At 37.0% G+C, this 20,966-nt stretch overlaps 1 protein-coding gene across 9 annotated transcripts in view; it reads right to left on the bottom strand.

The window, feature by feature from the left end:
* Nucleotides 1-4,765: 4,765 nt before the first annotated feature.
* CSNK1G3 (casein kinase 1 gamma 3) overlaps nucleotides 4,766-20,966 on the bottom strand; it is an 83,365-nt gene continuing 67,164 nt past the window's right edge. For 3 of the 9 annotated variants that reach the window (XM_071581600.1, XM_071581607.1, XM_071581606.1), the window contains 2 exons: nucleotides 20,753-20,848; nucleotides 4,766-6,291 (listed from right to left, as the gene is read on the bottom strand). In XM_071581600.1, the coding sequence (XP_071437701.1) occupies nucleotides 6,037-6,291; nucleotides 20,753-20,848 (351 nt within the window). In that variant the 3' untranslated portion in view covers nucleotides 4,766-6,036. Of the gene's footprint in view, nucleotides 6,292-7,558; nucleotides 7,650-12,077; nucleotides 12,102-12,460; nucleotides 12,587-20,752; nucleotides 20,849-20,966 lie in introns of all 9 variants that reach the window. The other 6 variants (XM_071581601.1, XM_071581603.1, XM_071581602.1 and 3 more) reach the window with 6 other exon arrangements.

The following is a 20,966-nucleotide window of genomic DNA, read 5'->3' as shown; positions in this document are numbered from 1 at the left end:
ATCTGTTAAAAAAACCCAAACATACCATGTAAAAACTAATTCAGCAGTAATGTGAGTTTTGAGTCTGTACAAGTGGTACTAAGTGTACTTAAACCACCTTCTTTCCTGGACTCAGTTTCACTGCCAATTTCTGTACCTCCTCCACCACAGGGGGACAGAAAATAGGGTCCATGGCCAGTTCATCACACATTGTCTCTGCTTCTCCTTCCTCTGCAGGGAGGGAGCTCCTCACACTCTTCAGCTGCTTCAGTGTGGGGTCCCTCCCATGGGAGACTGTCCTCCTTGAACTTCTCCGAGTCCTTCCAGGGCTCCAGTTCTTCATGAACTGCTCCAGTGTTAGTTCCCCATGGGGTCACAAGTACTGACAGCAAACCTGCTCCAGCATGGGCTTCTCTGTCCAGTGGGCCACAAGTCCTGCCAGGACCCTGCTCCAGCACAGGCTTCCATTGGGGTCAAGGCCTCCTTCGGCATCTACCAGCCCCAGTGTGGGATCCTCCCCACACCACAGGTGAATCTCTGCTCCACCATGGGTCCCCATGAGCTGCAGGGGCACAGCTGCCCCACCATGGTCTACACCACAGGCTGCAGGTGAATCTGCTCTGGTGCCTGGAACATGTCCCTGCCTCCTTCTTCACTGACCTTGGTGTCTGCAGGGTTGTTTGTCCTGCAGATTCTCACACTTTCCTTCTCTGTTGCAATTGCTCTCAGGCATAAGTTCTTCCCCTTCCTAAATTTGTTACCTCAGAGGCATTATCATTGTCACGGGGAGGCTCAGCCTTGGCCAAGACGGGTCTGTCTTGGAGCCTGCTGGCACTAGTTCTGTGAGACACTCTGGCAGCTTCTCACAAAACCCACCCCTGTAGCCCCTCTTTGCCACATAAATCCAATACAGCCACATTGTTTCTGCTGGATTTCAGCCCCAGCCTTGATCCTTCAGCAGCTGAGACAATGTCCATCAGCATGACAGGCAGTTCTCAGACAAAAAAGTGTCACACTTCCTTATATAAAATTCTTTTGGAAGATAACACCCTTTTAAGTCTAATTCCAAAAATTTAAAACTTCTGGGAAGACTTGCAAAGCCATCAGGTACTTTGAGTGACAGGTAGGGCTGCAGCCTAAGCCTGGCGGTGAGGAGAGCAGGAACATTGCATTGCACTGGCAATGAACGAGAGGATGAGGAGGGTAGGTAATGTTCAGACATTCAATTCTTTCTCAGCTAAAAACACAAGGGTGGCCAGTACTTAACAGACCTTTTAGTTAGCCTAAGGTTTAGGTTTCAAATGTCCAGTAAACCTCTTCAAGACTCACGTTGTTTTTTAACAGCACAAGGCCCAGTTCTCCTGTCTTGGTGTCTCCAAAGCCTGGCAACTAACTCCCTAGTGCTTTGGCAAACCCTTAGCAGTGCTCCCACAGCACAAGCCTGTCTCCCCAACATTCTGTCCTACTCACACCAGCAGGCAAAATCTTGGAAGGAAATATAAACAGAACAACCTACCCAAACTGACCAAAGGGACCTTATCATGTCTGCCCTGATAAAAATTTAAAAAAGAAGGAAAGGGAAGCATTTATTACTTACGTTTATCTTCCAGAGCAAGCATTACGCATGCCAAAGCATTGCGTCCGAGGAAGCAGACAGACATTACTTACTGATAGGAAATAAAGACTAAAATCTTTGGTTTTTTCTCTTTGATTGCACAGGAACTTTCACTTTTGCATTAGTTAGCTGTCTTCTTTCAAATTACAAGGTTTTCACATTTTACTTTCTTTCCCTATCATGCTGACAAGAGGAACAGCTTGGTGAGCAACTGGCATTCACCCAAGGTTAATCCATCACATTATTAACCTCCAGTTAACTGGGACCTCCCCAGTTAGCCAGGACTGCTGATAAAAAATTGAAAGCAGCACAGAAAGCTGTGGATCCCATCTGACCCCACAGACTTGTGTGTGTCTAAGGGATGTAGCAGGTCACTGACCAGTTTTCTCTTATGAGGGAAAAATTACTATGGAGTCTTCATTCTATTCCCCATCCCTGTCTTCCACTTCCAGTTCAGAGTGCTGGGTACTCAGGGAAAAACTGGTGTTGCTGATAAAGTCTGAGGCAAGGAAAGCACTATCTCAGCTTTTTCATTTTTTTGTATGTTTCCCCGTACATCCAATAAAGGACGGAGATTCTCCTTAGCCCTCCTGCTGTTCCTGTATTTATGGAAATATTTTTATTGTCTTTTTTGGCAGTAGCCAGATCATGTTCTGTTGTTTTAGCTCTTCTAATTTTCTCCCTGCACATTCTCAAAACATTCTTGTAGCCCTCCTGAGTTGCCTTCCATTTTCTTCCTACAGTCATGAACTCTCCCTTTTACTCCTGAGTTCCAGACAAAGCTCTCTATTCACCCAAGCTGATCTTACTCTCCACTGGCTCGTTGTTCAGCAGATGGAGACAGCCTGCTCCTGCATCTTTAGGATTTCTTTCTTGAAGAATATACAGGCTTCTTGGGCTCCTTTGGCACTTAGGACTGCCTTCCAAGGGACTGTCTCAATCAGTCTCAATCAGGCAACAGTCTGCCCTGTGGAAGCCCAAGGTGGCAGGTTCTGTCGAACCCCTTCCTTACTTCTCTGAGATTTGAAAACTGAATTATTTTGTGATCATTGTGCCCAAGATAGTCTCCAACCACCACATAACCCACAAGTCCTTCTCTGTACATAATCAACAGATTCAGCAGGGTGTCTGGACCCAAATATGCTTGAAAGCAGCCACAAGTCTGCTCTTCCATAATCCAGGGTAGCATCTCCGTTGACAGTTTTTTTCATAGTGCCAAGTATCTTAAACTGAACAATTTGATGATCACTATGGCCAAGACAGTCACCAGTCATCACTTCACCCATGAGACCATCATTACGCATTCAGTTTCCTTAGCATTTTTATCAAAAGTCATCTTCTGTGTGCTTCAGGACCTTGTCAGGCTTCTGGACTGGGCCCATGCAAACCTTCTGAAGGACAGAAAGGACAAGTTCAGCATCCTGGATCTGGCTCTGGGCAAAATCCCCATATCAGAACAGACTGGGGAATGAAGGGTTTGAGATCAGAGAAGGATTTGGGGATAGTGGTGGATGAAAAATTGGACGAGCAACATGCGCTTCCAGGGTGCAAAAAAAGCCAAGCTTATTCTGGGCTGCATCAAAGGAAGCATGGACAGCAGGATGAGAGAGGGGATTCTGCCCCTCTACTCTGCTCTGGTGAGACCTCACCTGGAGTGCTGAATCCAGCTCTGGGGTCCCCAGCATGAGAAAACACTTGGACCTGTTAAAGTAGGTGCAGAGTTGGCAACAAAAACTATGAGGATGGGAACACCTCTCCCCTGAGGAAAAGCTGAGAGAGTTGGGGTAGTTCAGCATAAAGAAAAGGAGATTCTAGCAATACCTTATTGTGACCTTTCAATAATTACAGGGAGGTTAAAGAAACAGGGATTTATTAAGTAAGGCCTGTAGTGATAGAACAAGAAATTATAAATTAGATCGAAAGAGGGTGAATTTAGATTGAATGTAAGGAAAGTATTTTTTGCCATGGGGGTGGTGAGACACTGGGGCAGGTTGTCTGAAGAAGTTTTGGATGTCCCATCCCTGAAAACATCCAAAATCAGGTTGGATGGGGCTCTGAGGTACCTGATCTAGTGAAAAATTTCCATACCCATGTCTGAACGAGAGGGGTGGTGTTTTGTGTTTAGACTAGGTGTTATTTAAGGGTCTCTTCTAATCCAAAACATCATTCTTTGATGAATTTCCTAGACCTCTTCAGGTCTTGTACTAGGTGGCACAGACAGCATAGTCTTTAATCTCTGAGTAGATTTCAAATGTGTGCATTGAAGTCTCTTCACTCTATTGTTATATTAAACACATAACAGTAACGCCTCTTAAATAAAGAAACCTAACTGTAACTGCAAGTTAAGGTGGCATTATGAGTATCACACTTTCAAATTCTTTGCCATCCAAAAGAGTAGATCTGTTCAGCAAGCCTTAAAAGAACAGCCACCGTTATTTCATCCAGGACTGTAGTAAAGGGGGGGAAAAGGCAAATTTAAAAAAACTATTTTTATTTTTTTCTTACATTTAAACAGGGATGTATTTCATCTTTAGACATCCAGCCAACATTAACTTCATTAGTTTAGACAGGAAAAAACAGGATATAAATGCAAAACATATTGGCGGCATACCTACATTAGTGCCAACTGCTTTGCTACAAGAAAACCTTCTTCAGCATTAAAATCAAGCACTTAAAAAATTGCTGAAAAGCAAGTGCCTAGATACTAGTCATTTCAGCTAATAAACAGCTTTTATATATTTCACTATTTTAAGTCCATAATATTCACTTTCTTGTTATGTGCACGGAGTTCAGATAATACAAACACTTGTACAGATCAAGAAACTGTGAGAATAAAACTCTTCAGGTGTACATAACACATGTAGAAAGGAACAAATTAGGTCAAATACTACAAAATAGGATGTGTTTCCATATGACAGTGGTCAAGTAACCTACTTTTTGGAGAAATAAGTAGCTTCATGAGTTTGAAATAAACTGCTGGAGTGGAAACTTACAACCTGTTATACAGTGTGTTTTTGTAGACCAAGTTCAGGTTTTCTAAAACAAAAACTTAAGATCATGAACACTAATAACAATGAAGATCAAAGTACACATATGAACACATAATCCAAACAATAAAATACACTTTTGGCTCTTTAGGAAAAATAAATTATAAAATACAATTCTTGTAAATGCGATAATTAATTCAAAGGTGTGCTTTATTTTAATACACATTTAAAATGCTAACACAAAACAGATTAAAAATAAATAAGTATGCCAAAAGACATGTGTGGATTTAAAAAAAAATCTTATTAGCTCTAGAAGAACTATAAAAAAACAGAGATAATCTGACTTTTGGTCAATGAATCTGTCTAGTCACTTCCATCTTTCCCTCTCCTTCTTTAATAATTGGCAGCTAAACATGTCAAAAGCACAACTCTGCCATTGTGGCTTTAAAAGACGCATATATTTTCTGAGGACGAAAATAGAAAAGAGGCTGTCTTGTCTACAGATCTGTTGATTTGCTCATATTACACACACTTTAAGAGACTGTAGTAGAGAAGTACCTAACACATCCTTACCCTCCTACTACAGCAATGACCTCACACTGCAAGACAAGAAAATTACAGGAAAACAATCATGGGAAACTGTGGGTGTTATGGGCTAATATGGAGAGAAGTCTAACTCACTTCCATTGCATTTGTGTTCTAAATTAAAGAGCAAAATAATTTACAAATACATGTCTAACTTTACATGGCACATCCATATCTTCAAGTTAAAGATGATGTCAATCATCAGTTAACTTTGTGAACACAGAGAGTATAATAGTGATTACACTTTAACCAGATTCACTTCTATGTCTTCTATAATTGCTCTGTAAATCTCCTTTGAAGGTACTTTAATCTTGCTAACATGACTGGAAGTACAGCTTAAATTACACAAGCTTCTGTATTTGTATAAATGCTCTTGTACTTTCTACTTTACTGCAATTTTCACTGTAGACATAACAATATCCTCATGGCTTTCAAACCAAGAGGGTATTGGAAATACTTTCTGTTCATCACTATGTCCAGCATTTATTTAGACAACTGTCAATTGTTAAATCAGCCTCCCAAATATCTCTAGACAGTGACCATTTGGCAAAAATATCGGCAGTAATACTGGAACAAAAGAAGAAAAACAATGCAGGTGTCATAAAATAAATATCAAGATTTTATTATTTTTCAATATGGTTATGCACCTGTATTTTTCTTCTGCATTTTTGAAGAGAACTGCTTTTGATACACTGCTAAAAACTCAAATAAAAGATTCATGACATCTGTCTTGATCTATGACACTGCTACTACTTCCTAGAAAAGAAAAAATACTTCTCAAGTTCAGTTTTGCTCAACATACTGTTCATTTCACTGGTCCATATGTTGATGGTCAAAGAAGCATTCCTATTTGACGATACTTTAAAGCTTTCAGAATACATGAATTAAAAAAAAAAAAGGCAGAAGAACCAAATCAAAGCACGCAGGCATGACATTGTTTCCCAGGAAGTCCTTGGAAAAAGTGTTCACTAAGGAGGTTTTTGCTTTGGGTTTTGTTCTCATTCTTTTCTTAAGATCACAAGACAACAGTTGAACAAATAAGCATTTTTCCATGTTCTGTTTGATTCTAGTCATTTGTTGCGCTGAATGGTTTTCCTTTTCCTCCGCTTGAATAAACAGCAGCACCTGCAAGTGTGATACAAATTACAAATGATATAAAAAGAAACCACAAAGCTGAACTTGATTTACAGTACATTTCACTTAAGTATGCAGTTGGTATAGACAGCACCACAAGATACACATTTAGCTCTATTGCTTTTGATTGATTTATTAGTGAAAGAAACTGAAGTAGAGATGGTTTTGACACATTTCATCTTTTTTTTTGAAAAATGCATCAAATTTTAAAAGCCATAATGGAAGTAGCTGTTAAGTTTAGAGTACTGATGAGAGCATTCAAAAGCATAAGCATTATAGGCTCACTTAAAAATGTGTTTGTACGAATAAAGGATATTCCATTACCCACATACTCTTTCATATTAACTGATAATCTGAAGCTTGCACTTCAGATTGTGTCACCTGAACTGTGCTCTTAAGACACTATTGTTGCTAATAAAAGAAAACAACTTGAGCTTCCTTTGTCAACTACAACATGGAAAAACCTTCCCCAAGGCTATCCCCCAAAATGTTTTAGAACACAATATTCATGAACATATAAAATGAATGTTCTGGTCCAGTGCTGAGATAATACTACTACAGTGAAGAATCACAGCTTAAGTACACCGACATTCTTTCTTCCACTTTATTGCATACTACATGGAAGAAACTAAAACTGACAAATACTGTGAATTTCACTTAGCAAATAGAGACAATCTGAAAGCACCTGAAAGAACACTAAAAAATGAAAATGAATTGGAGCGAGATAGAGACAGACAACATAGAGGAGGACTGCGTAAGTCCAGAAAATACTTCTGAAAATAAACTAAAGAGGAAAGCAACAAATAACACAAAGAAAATTAATTGACCTGAATGTACTGTTAACCTTATTATTTTAAGCAACACCCATCTCCTGGACACCACCTTTAAAAATAAAGCTTCCACTTACTAAAGCATTCACAATGTGCAATCAAAAGCGAACATGCAAGCTGTTCAGTAGAGCTTGCCCCACTTTGTAGTTTGGTTAGTGAATTCTCATTTGCAGTGCTGTACACTGAAGGGTCTTAAACTACAAAGTACAACAGAGATGAAAATAAATGTCCTGCATCAATAGCCTATCAGTAAATCATTAAGTTCACCAAGCATCTTTTTATCAGTAAGATTCAAAAGAAATCCAGATGACTTAGTCTGAATATGGGTAATGGGGAAAGCATTTGAAAATCAGGGAGAATTAGGGTCTAAAAATAAGGTTCTACAGGGGGTGAGAACAACATCCAAAGTAAAGGGAGACAGAAGTTACCTTCTCAAAATATCCAAGGCCCCTGTCGCTCAGTCACTGAAAAAGTAGCAGTGGGCAGAGGCAGACCAGAACTGCTCTGAGAGTTACATAACTTTCAGTAGAAAAAAACATTGGTTATTGATGAAGAGGAAACCCAAAATTAAAATTCAGTAGGGGAAACTACATAGGCAAGTATTTTTACAGCTAGCAAAAGTATCATACTTTATTTACTAACTTGAAAGTACTTGCAAAAGAAGGGACATAATTGGTTTCAAAGGCTAGTAGCCACTGACTGTAACTGTAATTCCCTCACAACCGCTAAGCCTCTTTTTTAGCACCTGCCTGTAACCGCTGACATCCATTATTACTTAAGTTTTAAATTTGTATTGACGAATGGACAGCAATTTAGTTTAATTTTTCTTTCACCCCAACCTTTTGACAAGTATTTAATACATGTATATACCCACAAAAAAAAAGGCATTTTACACTCCTCCCTCCCTTTCAACATGAGTATCCTATGATCCTGTGAATGAGGAAATCCTACCCTCACCTGTGATAAATCACTTTTATACCTGTTTGAAATTATGTGGCCTCAAGGAAAGCCTACAGAAAAATTTTGTCTTGATTCGTAATTTTAGCATATCAGAACCCAAGTTACAGAATTAACTGTAAAAAGATGAAAGTGTGGCAGACACTTTGTATTCCAGAAAGACAATCTAGAATTTTAACTCTTCACTCTTTAATTGAGTATTGCTTATATGCAGCACATCTCAAGCACATCACACTGCTTGAATGTTTAAGACTGCTTGGATGCTCTGTGTAGTTCAAGGACACTTGAGATTTTCTTGCTTTCCTTATCAGAAATTTTTAACCAATCATTGCTGCAAATCTCATACTGTCCTTTATTCCTTCTGCATAGCCTATTTAGTTTGCGATTTCTCTGTCAACCAGAGAAGAAGGACAACATACAATGGGAATTCAAGAGTTCTGTCTTAAACTAACATAAGACACTTCTTTTTTTAATCCTAGTTTTCTGTAGTTTGCATAATACTACAAATACTACAATTTCCTGTTAACAGGTGGGGTTATTTTTCAATTTTAAGAACTATTCAAGTGTATTCCACTTCAGGGAGAGTCACTAAATGCGGAAGACTGTTATTTGGTGCAGGAAAAGAAATGCCTTATTAATATATTAATAATATATTTAAAAAGGTTAAAGGAATGCAAATTCCATAGAGAATTGCAAACCTCAGGACTGTCTTGGAGATATGAACTGAAGTACACTGAAATGTGTATTTTTAGGTCTAAAACTGTTAGAACTATCAAACCTTCCACGGCCAAATAAATGTCATGTTAAAATATATGCACCTTTATGTGGGAATAAGATCGGTCAGACTGCATTGCCCAACAATAAATGTTATGAAAGAAACATAACCCTGAAATTAGAGATCCATAATACTTAATTTCTCAACTAGTATAATTCATAACAGAAATGCAGACATGTTGCTAAGGATACTGTCACTAGAGGGTGTTATTATCACTTATATATAATACATGTAATACATTGCCTGAAGCCATATTTAGAGCTACAGAATAAAGTATTATTAAAGAGCATTAAACCACATATATATATTATTCAATATGCAGGCAAAATAGATTAGATATTTTTTAAAGATCTCTAATTCTAGGAAAGTTTTTTTTTACATAAAGCATTAATGACTGCTAACCTCTTTACCTGTAGTTTATAGAACATTTCTAGAGTAGGCAATAAAATAACAATCTATAAAACCCAAAAAACACTGCACTTGTCCTGTACAATCTACAGTGAGCTTTGAGATATTATCTATTATCTAATACCAGCACTCTCAGCATTATAGCTACAAAACATCTCTTCTCCTTCTTAAAACATACCTTTGTTCCTATTAAATATCCTCCTTTCTACCACTTGAGCATCCCCTTCCCCCAATATGTTAAAGCAACTTAATTTCTCATTTGTGTTTAGATAGCTGCGGTTTTGTATTTGCCATCTAATGTGTGGCAGCACTTTACTGCAGGATTAGTAACAAGTGTTTACAGTGGCAAAAAGGATGCCAGACACAAAAAGTACAGATCACATCATCATTTCCTGTTTGCCCTTCCCTGTCCTCCCATGGCAGAGCCTTTTGGTTATCCAAATCACACATGTTTCACAGAAGCAACTGTTCTGATGGGTAGCAAATAGTAAAGGAAAGGGAGGTTAATCACTCAGTGATAACTAAAAGTCTACCTGTAGATTATAGACAAATCTATAATCTGCAAATGTCAAGGCAGAACAGTGATCAGGTTAGTTTCCTCCTTGGTGCACAGCTCCAGTAAGTAACAACTGAAATAGGGCTGAAAGCTACTTTTCTTAGAACCCAAACAAAAAAACCAAACCAACACCACCAAAAAACAAACAAAACCAACGCCCAAACAAATAAAACAAAATAAAACAAAACCAGCAAAATGTCCAAAAGCTGACATTCACTGCTATGTCATGCTTGCTGTACAGCAACACAATGAAAATGACATGGCATTAGATTTAGAATGTATACTCTGAGGGCATAAATATTTATGAAACAACAAAAGGATTGAACAAATGTCCCAAAACAATAAAATGCTAACTGAAAAAATCCCACCTGAATATACTGAATACTGAAAAGTATTCCACTGAAATAGTGACAGAATATCTAATAAACTATATTTGTGTTATAAACAGCAAATGAGGATAGCTTTTGTTCCTATTTTCAGATGGAGAAGATTATGAAAGATGCACAAAGGTAGTCTTCTGAGAAAATAATGTCGCCTTAAAACCAAGAATGTCTATATCATACACATGAAAGACAGTGATTACTGCATTTCCCTTCATTCTTCAGCAGTGTAAAAATCCATAAACAGATATTTAAACCTCACAATACTTTTTGATATCAATATTGTAACTATTATATTGAAATGTTCCAAAGCGTTGTTTCTGAAAAAATATGTGTATTTATGCATTGATGTTTAACAGAAATGCTGAGGAGTAGGTGTGGGTGAGTGGGTGTGGGTGATCTTTATTACTGTCAAAATAAAAGATAAATTCTACCTCTCTCCAAAATTTCAGAGACTGAGGAAAATGCAATTTAAATACACAGTGCTGAAAAACTAATTTGGCTGTTTCCTACTCAAAAAAAAAGCTCTATCCAAAGAGTAGGGTATTGAGACTAGTAATTTTGTCTGCAATGAAACCAGTGAAGACTAGGCCAAAAAGGTCAAGTATATTTCTCCATCACGTATTTACATTAGAGAAAATGAACTTCTATGCTTCTAAGGCAGCTGAGTATCTTGGCTTATGAGAATTCTCCTAACTTTCTGCAGATAACTAAGTAGATAACTATGGGTTTATTCAAAACGCAAGAAATTTAATCTTTTCCTGTGTGTACAGAAACTGAGCATAAAGCTCACCCAAAGACAGAGGACAGGGACTTTACCCATGAGCAACCTACCAACATCCTTGTTCTTTAGGATTTTTTTTTTGTTTTAAATATATGTAAGAAAACTGCATTCTTGACAGTAAAATAAAAACACAGTACTCTATGAAGATGGGAGATTAAGAACTTAGTGCTTACAGAAAGTTGGTGGAGAAATGTGGCACAACACACACCTCCACCCACAATTATTACCTACACGTGCACATGAACCTTACATAAGAACCTCAAAATCTGCCTTTTGAGAAAATTCCCTTTTTCTAAAAGTTAGGAAAATGGGCCCTACGAAACTCATTGCTATGAAGGAATGCCTACTGGATTGCTCTGCTACTAAGGTATCCTTCATACTTGAGTGACTCTATGTGATGATAAACTTGATCGATATCCTTGTAAAATCCTATTCCAAATACAATTATAAAATAAATCATGTTGAAAATTTTACTGTCTTTAGCTATCAATAATATTTTTCTGTACTATTTTGCAAATCTGATTTTACTACTCAAATACATAATTAGTTGTCCATTCCGTGTAAAAAGACATTAAAATATTTCTTCCTTTCATTACATTGTAACTTTAAGGAACCTTGAAGTTATGTTTTAATGATTAGTTAGCAGGTTGTTAAAGACTCATACTCTGGTAAAGTATGAGTTCAAAAAAAGTTCAAACATTGGCTGGTATCTATTTCTTATTCATATAAGTGAGTTATTTTCTAGACGTTAAAATACTGGCTAAATGCTACAACACCTGAAAAGAACATTTTCCCCTTTAAAATAGAATAGCAAGCAAGAAAAAAATATTCTAATGTCCATTAAAAAGGGTGAAATAAAGTACATCACAGGCTACACAACTTAAAAGCAAGCAGGATCTGAAGCAGGCAAAATAGCTCCTGTAGGCAGCTGTTTGTAAAAACAGTTGATTGTTTCACAGAATTAAAACATATTTTGTGATTTCCAAATGGACATTTTATTTTAAAGTTATCTGAAATTAGTTTTTAATCCAATAAGAAGAACAAAGCTTCTGGGGCTATTTCTGCCTGCTTATGCTGTATAACTCACCACATGTTCAACACTTTCTGGCAGCTATACAGAAAGAGAGTAAGGAAAAAAAGAATCAGAATACCACATAGATGAAGAATTTTACAATTTCACGTGTCTTTTGGTAGTCAGAAGATGGTCTTAAATATTTCAAAATTAGTTGAAATATCAAAAAAGCATGCACTTCTCTAGCATAGCAGGATGTGTTACTGGAGACTTAGTGTAGAAGTACAAGCTATAGAAAGATTTTTATTCAAAAATTTAAAGACAAAACTAGATATAGCACTAGAGTTTTGCCCTTCAGTGGCTGTTAGTTTAGACAAAATCTTTTTAATCACTATATGAGAAAAATATTGAAGGACCTGAGCACACAAGATATAAAGAATGCAAAAAGAAAGACATACTTTGTTTCATCCATTACTTCTACTTCTGCAGGAGCTGTGATGGGTGCATTTGAACGGCCTGCAGTTGGGTCATCTGTGTTGAGTTCTCCATTTATTGAACTTACTACCTGAAATCACCAGAAAGACCTGAAATTATGTTAGTGTCAGACATACATTTGTTAACCTCTAAATCTACAATACACCTTAGAAAAACAGTTTTTGTTAATTCCATAATTCTTTTTATTCCAATTACAGTACCTTCTTCAGGTTTTATTCCAGCATCCCTGTGGTCTGGTAATTTCCTCTGGCATCTATTAGTGGAACTGACATCACAGGACAGACTCAGTGAGTGGACTAAGCAAAGCAACTCTGTGGATCAAGTTTGCTGATCTCCCTCACATCTCTTCAGAGTCTGAAGGGCAAGCACTAAGCACTCTTCTGATATCAATTCTATCAGTCTAACCATCTCTGCTTCTTTAGTGTATTTATGCTCCTTAGTTTCCACCTTGTACAGTCTAATTCAGTTGTATCTCAAAGAGTAATCATCAGAAAAGGGGAAAAATAAGACATTTTCTAGACTTAAGAGTATAGGATGTGTCTGATCTATAGAACACAAACACACTTACTGACAAAAAAATTATAAAAATTAATATTCATTCCTATTAATTGACTCTGAAATTCCTTTGTAAATTCTTCAACTCAGTAGGATACCCATGGTTCTCTGTGAACAATTGTTTTGACTTTAAACCAAGTGGAACCAAATACTCTCTGTCCCAGTTCTTGTCAGCTTTCCTGTATGACAAATGGAGCCATTCCAGAGGCCTCTCCTTTGTTCATCTCACTGAATCTGACAGGAAGACGGTTAACTAGATACAGACAAGTGCCTATATGGTCAGGACAGCTGACAGTGCTAACTCACGCATTAAAGAGTTGACTGATCCCATCAAGAAGGCAACTAGCTACTAAGCAGAAGCAAATGCTTGGCTGACCAACAAGCCCAAAAATATCACTCTGGTCAACTAATATAAGAGTTTGCACAAAACATCTGTAATTTATCAGCTACAGAGACCAATAGTAGTTCAAGATTATTACCAGCTGATGGTGAGAGATCATGGTAGACGGAAGTAGCAGGAAGGAAAGCCATCACCACAGTATTATTTATTCCACTCATCCTTCAAAATTCTCCTCCTAATGAAGCAGCTATGTCTCCTCTACTTACAATGAGAGCTAATAGCCTAGCCTATTGAGGTTTGTTTTGTGGTTCCTTTTGTAACTAAGTACAGAGCTTCACTTAAGGCATTTTCCATGCCATATGCCTACATCAGACTGAGTCGTCTTCTTTTTCAGGTTTCACTAAAATAGGAACCACTGCCAAACAAAAACTGTTGCCCAGAAATAAAACAAAAGAAAATATGTCTGAAATTGCAAGATCTAATTACTTAAAGTTTAGTCAATATAACTAAAGGAATTCTGAGAGATTGGACTTGACTTCTGTGATGATAGGTACGTAAGTGGGTTTTCAACAAGATGGCTTAAGCTTAGTTTCATATCACTGGAGAAGACAGAAGCACTTGGTATTCAGTGACAGAAATAGGTGGTAACTGCACTTTAACAAATCTTAAGATGGTAGGTGAGGCATTTTGAACCAAATACCCTGGGTTAATAGATTAATTTTTTGGTTTTTTGGGGATTTTGTGTTGTTGGGGGTTTTTTTAGAAGTATCTTAGTATTTGTTGTCATCATTGTTCGTATTTACTGGGAAAAGGATACATTATGATCCCAACCACCTTCACCAGGTATCTTACTGTGCAGATAATTTCACTGCTTCCTGTGAAATATCCAGTTGTAACAGTGATAAGCAGTGTGGAAAATGCATCAGAAGTACTTGCTAAATAAGACAGGAGCATTCCTGAAGACATAAGGTTTAAAAAAAGGTGCTCAACTTGTCCACCAGATGAGTTTTGGATTCAAAGTAAGCACAGAAACACAGAATGCTTATGGTTGGAAGGGACCACTGGTGGTGTCATCTGGTCCAACCTCCCTGCTCAAGGAGGGTTCCCTTAAGCATGTTACTCGGGTCTGTGTCCAGACAGCTTCTGAATGTCTGCAGGGAAGGAGACTCCACAATCTCTCTGGGCAGACTGCTTGAGTGCCTGGCCACACTCACATTAAGGAAATTCTTCCTCTTGTTTGCATGGAACTTCCTGTGCATAACTACATAACTAACGACAACTACAGCCTGTGCTAACCCTTATAAAGCAATGCCACCCAATTAATATTGTAGTCAACCTTGCCTGCAGTCCTAGTAGTTCAGGATTTCTGCTCTGTGATCTAGATCTGAAACAAACTTTTCTATAGAGATCCTCAGATCAGTGATCAAGGTTTCATAACAGTGGTTGATCAGAAACAGAAGTCTTAGTCTTTAGTTTAATCGAGTAGGGCATATTAACAAATAAGACAAGTTTATGTTCACTTTCTGGATGGGAAGCAAAAACAATACAATAGCATTCCTGACTATTACAAAGAACAGGTGACAGTTTGCACAGGCATTTGCAAGAATTCCTATTTTCATCTCTTCTCCTACAGAAAGCAATTGAAAAAATGCATGACTTTTACACCTGTATCAAACACACTGCCCAGCTCTAGCACCTGTGGAGCTTTCACATTGCATTCTCCTTCTTTCTCAGGAGCCCCTGTTTAATTATTCATGTCTATCTTTTTGGACAGCAGATTTAAAAAAGGCATCAAACTCAAGGATGAACACACCCCTCATTTGGATTGGAAAACATGAAAGTAGGTATCTAAAAGTCCTTCCTACTATAATATAATATTGTATGTATAATGTATGTGTTATGCATGTTATGTACGTGTCATCCAAGCTGTCTGCATCTTTAAAGGAGAAACAATCATTCTCAGCTTGGGTCAATGCACTACTATTCAGTAACAACAAGAAAGCTTATTTCATCTTATTCTTCAAACTGATTTCAAAATTTCTTAGTATTTCTTGAGACTGACTCCTTTTAGCAGGAGAAGTCTACCTTTTCAAGACAGTGTTTGTTCTAAGGTGGTTTCTTTTACTAATCTATTTACTTTAAGAATTTGAAACAAACTGTGAAAAACCTCACACCAGACAGCAGCAGACTGTCCTGCCTTGCTCTGGTTGATAATCTCCATAGTCCTTCCCTAGTACATACACACCAGACACATCGACTAAATATACAAAGACTATCAAGTATAACTGTCTGTTGCATGACTTAGTTCAGATGGTAGGAAAATTGAGTTCTTCTTTCTGGAGAGAGTTATGACCACCAAAAGCATAAGTGAACCAAAGGGTCCCAGAAGTCTGAAAAACAGCATCAGTCATGCTTCTGCAGAATCACAAAAGCCTTGAGTTTCACTCTAAGCTACTACTGCTGAAACAACTCTAGAAGCTCATCACTAGGAAGAAGAAACAAGGACTAATTCACCTACAATGGAGCAAAATATTCAACATTAAAGAAAAGAAACAAGGACTCATCCAAAGGAGCACACAAGATGGGCAGTAATGCTTCAATTCCACTGTCAGTAGGGCTACAGCTGCATGAATTTAATTTCGTGTTCCATCCATAAAGTACTTTGCAATGTGATTCAAAAGAGCCTTAGGTCAAAGACTGATAATTCAGTGTTAACACTTACACACTCCTAATCCTGAATTACATGGGCTTAATTTAGACCAGTCATTAGACTTCTCCCTCCAACTACATGCCAAGCAGCTCAAAAATCAAATTGAAACATATGGGAATATAACAGAATTGAACAAGCAACCTGAAAGACAGTGCATGCACTGAAGGAGTGGCACCCCAAATTCTGTACCACAAATAAGCCACAATGAAGACTTATCATAGTGGATCCACATAAAAAGCTAATGGGAGAGAGAAGCACTGATACACAAAACTAACAGTGCTTTAAGAGAAATTTTAATTTAGTTTCTTTACTTATGACTCAAGTTGGACTAGATTTCCCCTGATGAAATCATTAGCCTGATGAAAAACGGGAGGCACAATTAATCTGCTAATAATTTGAATATAAATACAGTGAAAAAAAATGAGGATATAGAAGTTATGGGTCTAAAAATCCTATTAAGAAAATGCACATGAACATTTTTCCCTGAACAGTCACAGAATTAGGTTTTTGAGAACAATGACTTTGAATGTTTCAAATTAGACGTATCGCAATATTGAAGAATAACTTAAGCTACTCACCTGTATACAAGTTGGAGAATAGCAGCTAAACTGAAAATCTAAACCAACTTAAGATCTTTGTAACAGATCTTATCCTGGGTTCAAATTTAGGCCTAGATTTATGTCTTGATTTTAGAGCAGGGCTTGGATTTTCAGCTGACTGGACCTGGGTCAGCCAGCTGACACTGACTGCTACTGGCCAGTGGTATTCCACACCATATTCCGACATCATCTCAAATATAAAAGTGGATGTAGGAGGTGCTTGGTCAATTTCTTCATGGCTGCGGCCCTGGCAGGATGCACTGTGCTGTCCTGGGAGGGACAGGAGGCCCAGGCCCAGCACCAGCTCACCACCATGTTATCTTAGAGAAGTAAAAAGTTTAGTTTTTAGTCTTTCTCTCTGCTTGGGTCTGTCCCTGGAGGAATTGAGTTCTCTTGGGTGATTTGTAGCTAGAATGGCGGGATTTGTGTTCGATGGGGAGTGGGGAGTTATTGTTAGTTCTAACTTTTCCGGGTGTGTGTTATATTATACTTTTAATTTTCCCTTTTTCATGTAAATAGATAAACTAGTTAAGTTCAAGTTTTACAGGGGTTTCTTTCCTCCCTTTTCTCAGTGAGGAGCAGGAAGAGAGAGCTTTGTCACTTTGGTTTATACTTGGCATTTTGCCATAGCACTCAAACTAAAACACCTGGCTTAAATTTATTCCTTCAAATTTAATCAGTTCTTTAAAATTTTAACTTGAAGAGCAACTATACAAAGAAGCATATGCATCACAATGGCTGTTTCTTGCTGCCCTCTATGCCATAACGTGAGCAAACAAAATATCAGACCCCACTACACATTAATGACAGATATTAGTTGTGGAACAGACCCATTTCTTAGATGCATGGTCATTTAGAAGCTTGATTAGGGTCAATTATAAAAAGACCAAGTCAAGCCTGAATATCAATTCCCCAAATGGGAAGAGTAAATCTTCAGGCTAGCTCCATACTTTGTTTCTTACTAGTACATAAACTAATCTTTTATTGCCATGTTCAAAATTCTGTTAGAAAGTCTGCCACGAAAAAAAAATTTGCTGATTTCCATTACTTTAATCACAGTAACGAATTGCAAAAATCTGAACGAGACATAGAAAATAATCCTTCATTCCATTAAGAATCTAAGTAACTGAATTATCCACTCTTCAAAAATAAAGGTTAATATACATGCCTAAGCAATTCAGTGGCGATACTACACAATGCTTTATTTTACCTACACAAAACAGTAACAAAAAAATCCAGTTTGAATTTACCAAAGTTCAGGAAAATTGATTTGTCTCATCTAACACATTACTATCTTGACTTCTTGTCAAGAAGTGTCTTGCAACCCAAAACTGCCTATATGGAATATAATAATCTCTCAAGCAGTTCCTAAGTACTTTACTGGGAACTCTTTAACCCAACCTTGAAATCTAATCTCCTTCTAAAGAATTTCCCCATGGGAAAACAGAAAGGATAAGAGAAAAAAGATCAGCTAGCAAGTAATGAAAAAAAGGTAATGAAATACATTAATACAGTGTTTACGAATGTATAAGCAGATTGCAGTTCACACAGAGAAGGAAATAATTCAGTGTTTACAACTGACATTTTGAGAACTGAAACAAACGGCACAGAAGTTGATGAATGAACTGGTGGGAGGTACAAGTTGATCAATAATAAGGCTACACAAACTAGAAAGATGGACTGAGATAAGTGGAAGAAGGGATGTCTTCCCTTTACAACTCATTTTCCTAATAATATCTGAACATTAAACTGATGCTACATGGCAAAATTAGACATGATTAAGGACTTTAGGATCTCTCAAACACAGGCTCTGGGATAATTCAAATTAACACAAGAATCAGAACAATATGTATTAATAAACAAACCATTCTGAACACCAATGTTTCCTACTTGAACTTACCATCACTAGGAGCATAAAAAGTTATGCTAACATACTTACACACACATACCAACATCCAGTCTTCTTGGGGCTAATGTGTCACACACAAGAATCACTAACACATTTCAAATAAACACATTCTTAAAACAGAATCTCAGAGATGACATCAGCAGTAATATTACAGATGATGAACAGCAGTGACCTAAAAGCATTCCACTGTCACTTTATAGTAATGACAGATTTTCGTATCTTGCAGAAAAATTGGTAATTCAGCATAAAACTGATCTCAAAGATGAGCAATGGCTCACTAATTTCATAGAAAAAATAAATACACTTTTAATTTCATTACTTCTGGCTCAACTTTCTTTTGAAAAATTTTATGTGGCATTTTTAGAACTTGTCTCCTTAGGAACAAGTAGGAATTCAACTAAATAATCATCCAACGTAACAAATAGCATGCTTCAGTTGTTGCCACCTCACCAAACAAGTATTTGGCAACAGTTAACAGTTCAAACTTCAAAAAAACCCTGAAGATATTATGTGATTTAGAAGTGGCTTTAATGAGAAAGCATGAGCACTCCACAATAAAAAGCAACTCAATAAAGCTTGCATGAAAACACCCTGCTGTAAAACACTTGATCTTCAGAGGCACGGACCAAATGGCTGCAGTTTTGCACAGTGCTTTAGTCACATGACAATTGCTTAACCTCAGGTGATCTAAGTGATCTGAATTCAGAATGCCTGAATCTTTCGAGAAAAAAAATGGAACACTATTCTAAAAGTACGGAATACCACTGTTATTTCCTTGAAAATGTTCTCCCTATCCCCAGAGGGTATTTAGCATCTTTGACAATGGGGAAAACTCTCTTGCAATTGTTACATTTTCCCTGACAAAGAAAAAAAGGATTCTAAAGTGCTACGATTGCCAAACAAATGGTTTGTATGGTGTACAAATTGAAAGCTCTACTGACTGTAACTTAGTAAGTTAAATACGTTTTTCCTAACATAAGAAAATATTTTTACAAAGTAATACTTTTGGAAGACAACTTCAAATCCAATTTTGATTCCCAATGTTCTCAGAAGATAAATTAGTACCATTAATACTGATGTTATTGAGAGAACTACACCAAATCAAGTTAAATACAGCATAAAGGTTTTAAAACATTTGTTAATGGGAAGACAAAATGACTTCTAAATTTCTCTTAATACATAGTGATAATTATCATCTACTAGATTTGTTACATGACACATGACAGTTGTTTCTAAGGCAGCAAAATGTAGAGATTATTTAGTTTTAATTGAGTTTCCAGGTATTTAAAGAAGACATGGAATTATCACACTGGCAAGACTGTAACAATGTTTTTTGGATTTTTCCAACCCAAAACTTCAGAAGAAATACATGCAACTCAGATTGTCAGAATCAAAAATGCACTAGACAATTTATTTTCCGCTCAGACAAGCTAAATTATTTTCATTTTAGACTCAAAGCTCAAAACCTCACACAGACTTTGCAGCTGGCATTTTGAATCCTTCTATATTAAAGTTGCAATTCCTTATGTATTATTCCAACTATCACACACCTAAATATATTCAAAGAGCAAAACACCAAACATTTAAAAAAATAAATTAAAAATGGAAAATAAGTCAGGAAAAAAGTGCTTCAAAGATGAAACAAACAAATAATAAAGGAAAAAATGTTAGTTTCTACAAATATTTTGGCTGATATGTGTGAAGTACTGCCCTAGGAAACATTCTTCTAGCTAACTACTGTCTGAGCAAAAATAGTAAAGTTTAAGTAAACATCACTAATTAACATTTTAATTTGAAATTTGCTTAATGAACTAAAAACATGACTTGAACAACACATCAAAAGTCTAAACTTCAGTTGCTTGCACTAATACAAGTGTATATTCCATCAGTAAGATAATTCAATTGTTTTAGACTTCCTTTGAGAAACACATAGCAAAAATTCACAAACAAAACCTTCCTCAGTTTCTGCACCTGCTTAAATTTCTGTTTGGTAACTGCGAACTAAGGAATAATAGCAACATTTTGAGCGTTACTGGAAAGCAGTTTTAGTATGAAAACACGAATCATGTCCTACACTACAGGAGACTAGTATTATATAAGATAAAGTGACTGATTTAAGTCATGCAAAGAAGCAGAAAATACCTGTACCGAGCCACCATGTCTGTCAGCTGCCAGGTGAGCCCTCAAATGATGTGGATTGGCTTGCTGTGAGTCCCAAGCTGCCCTATGTTCTGTTGACTATCAATTTTTTAATGCATTAGGAGTTTATGCAAAAGAAAAAAAAATACAAATATAAACAATTTGTTATTAATTATTGTATGCTATGTTTTTAAAGCACAGAAGCACTATACACTCA

The sequence above is a fragment of the Pithys albifrons genome, chromosome Z, assembly GCF_047495875.1.
Source record: "Pithys albifrons albifrons isolate INPA30051 chromosome Z, PitAlb_v1, whole genome shotgun sequence".
In the NCBI taxonomy this organism is placed as follows: domain Eukaryota; kingdom Metazoa; phylum Chordata; class Aves; order Passeriformes; family Thamnophilidae; genus Pithys; species Pithys albifrons.
Note: the sequence above shows the minus strand (reverse complement) of the source record. Positions and strands in the feature narration are given on the sequence as shown.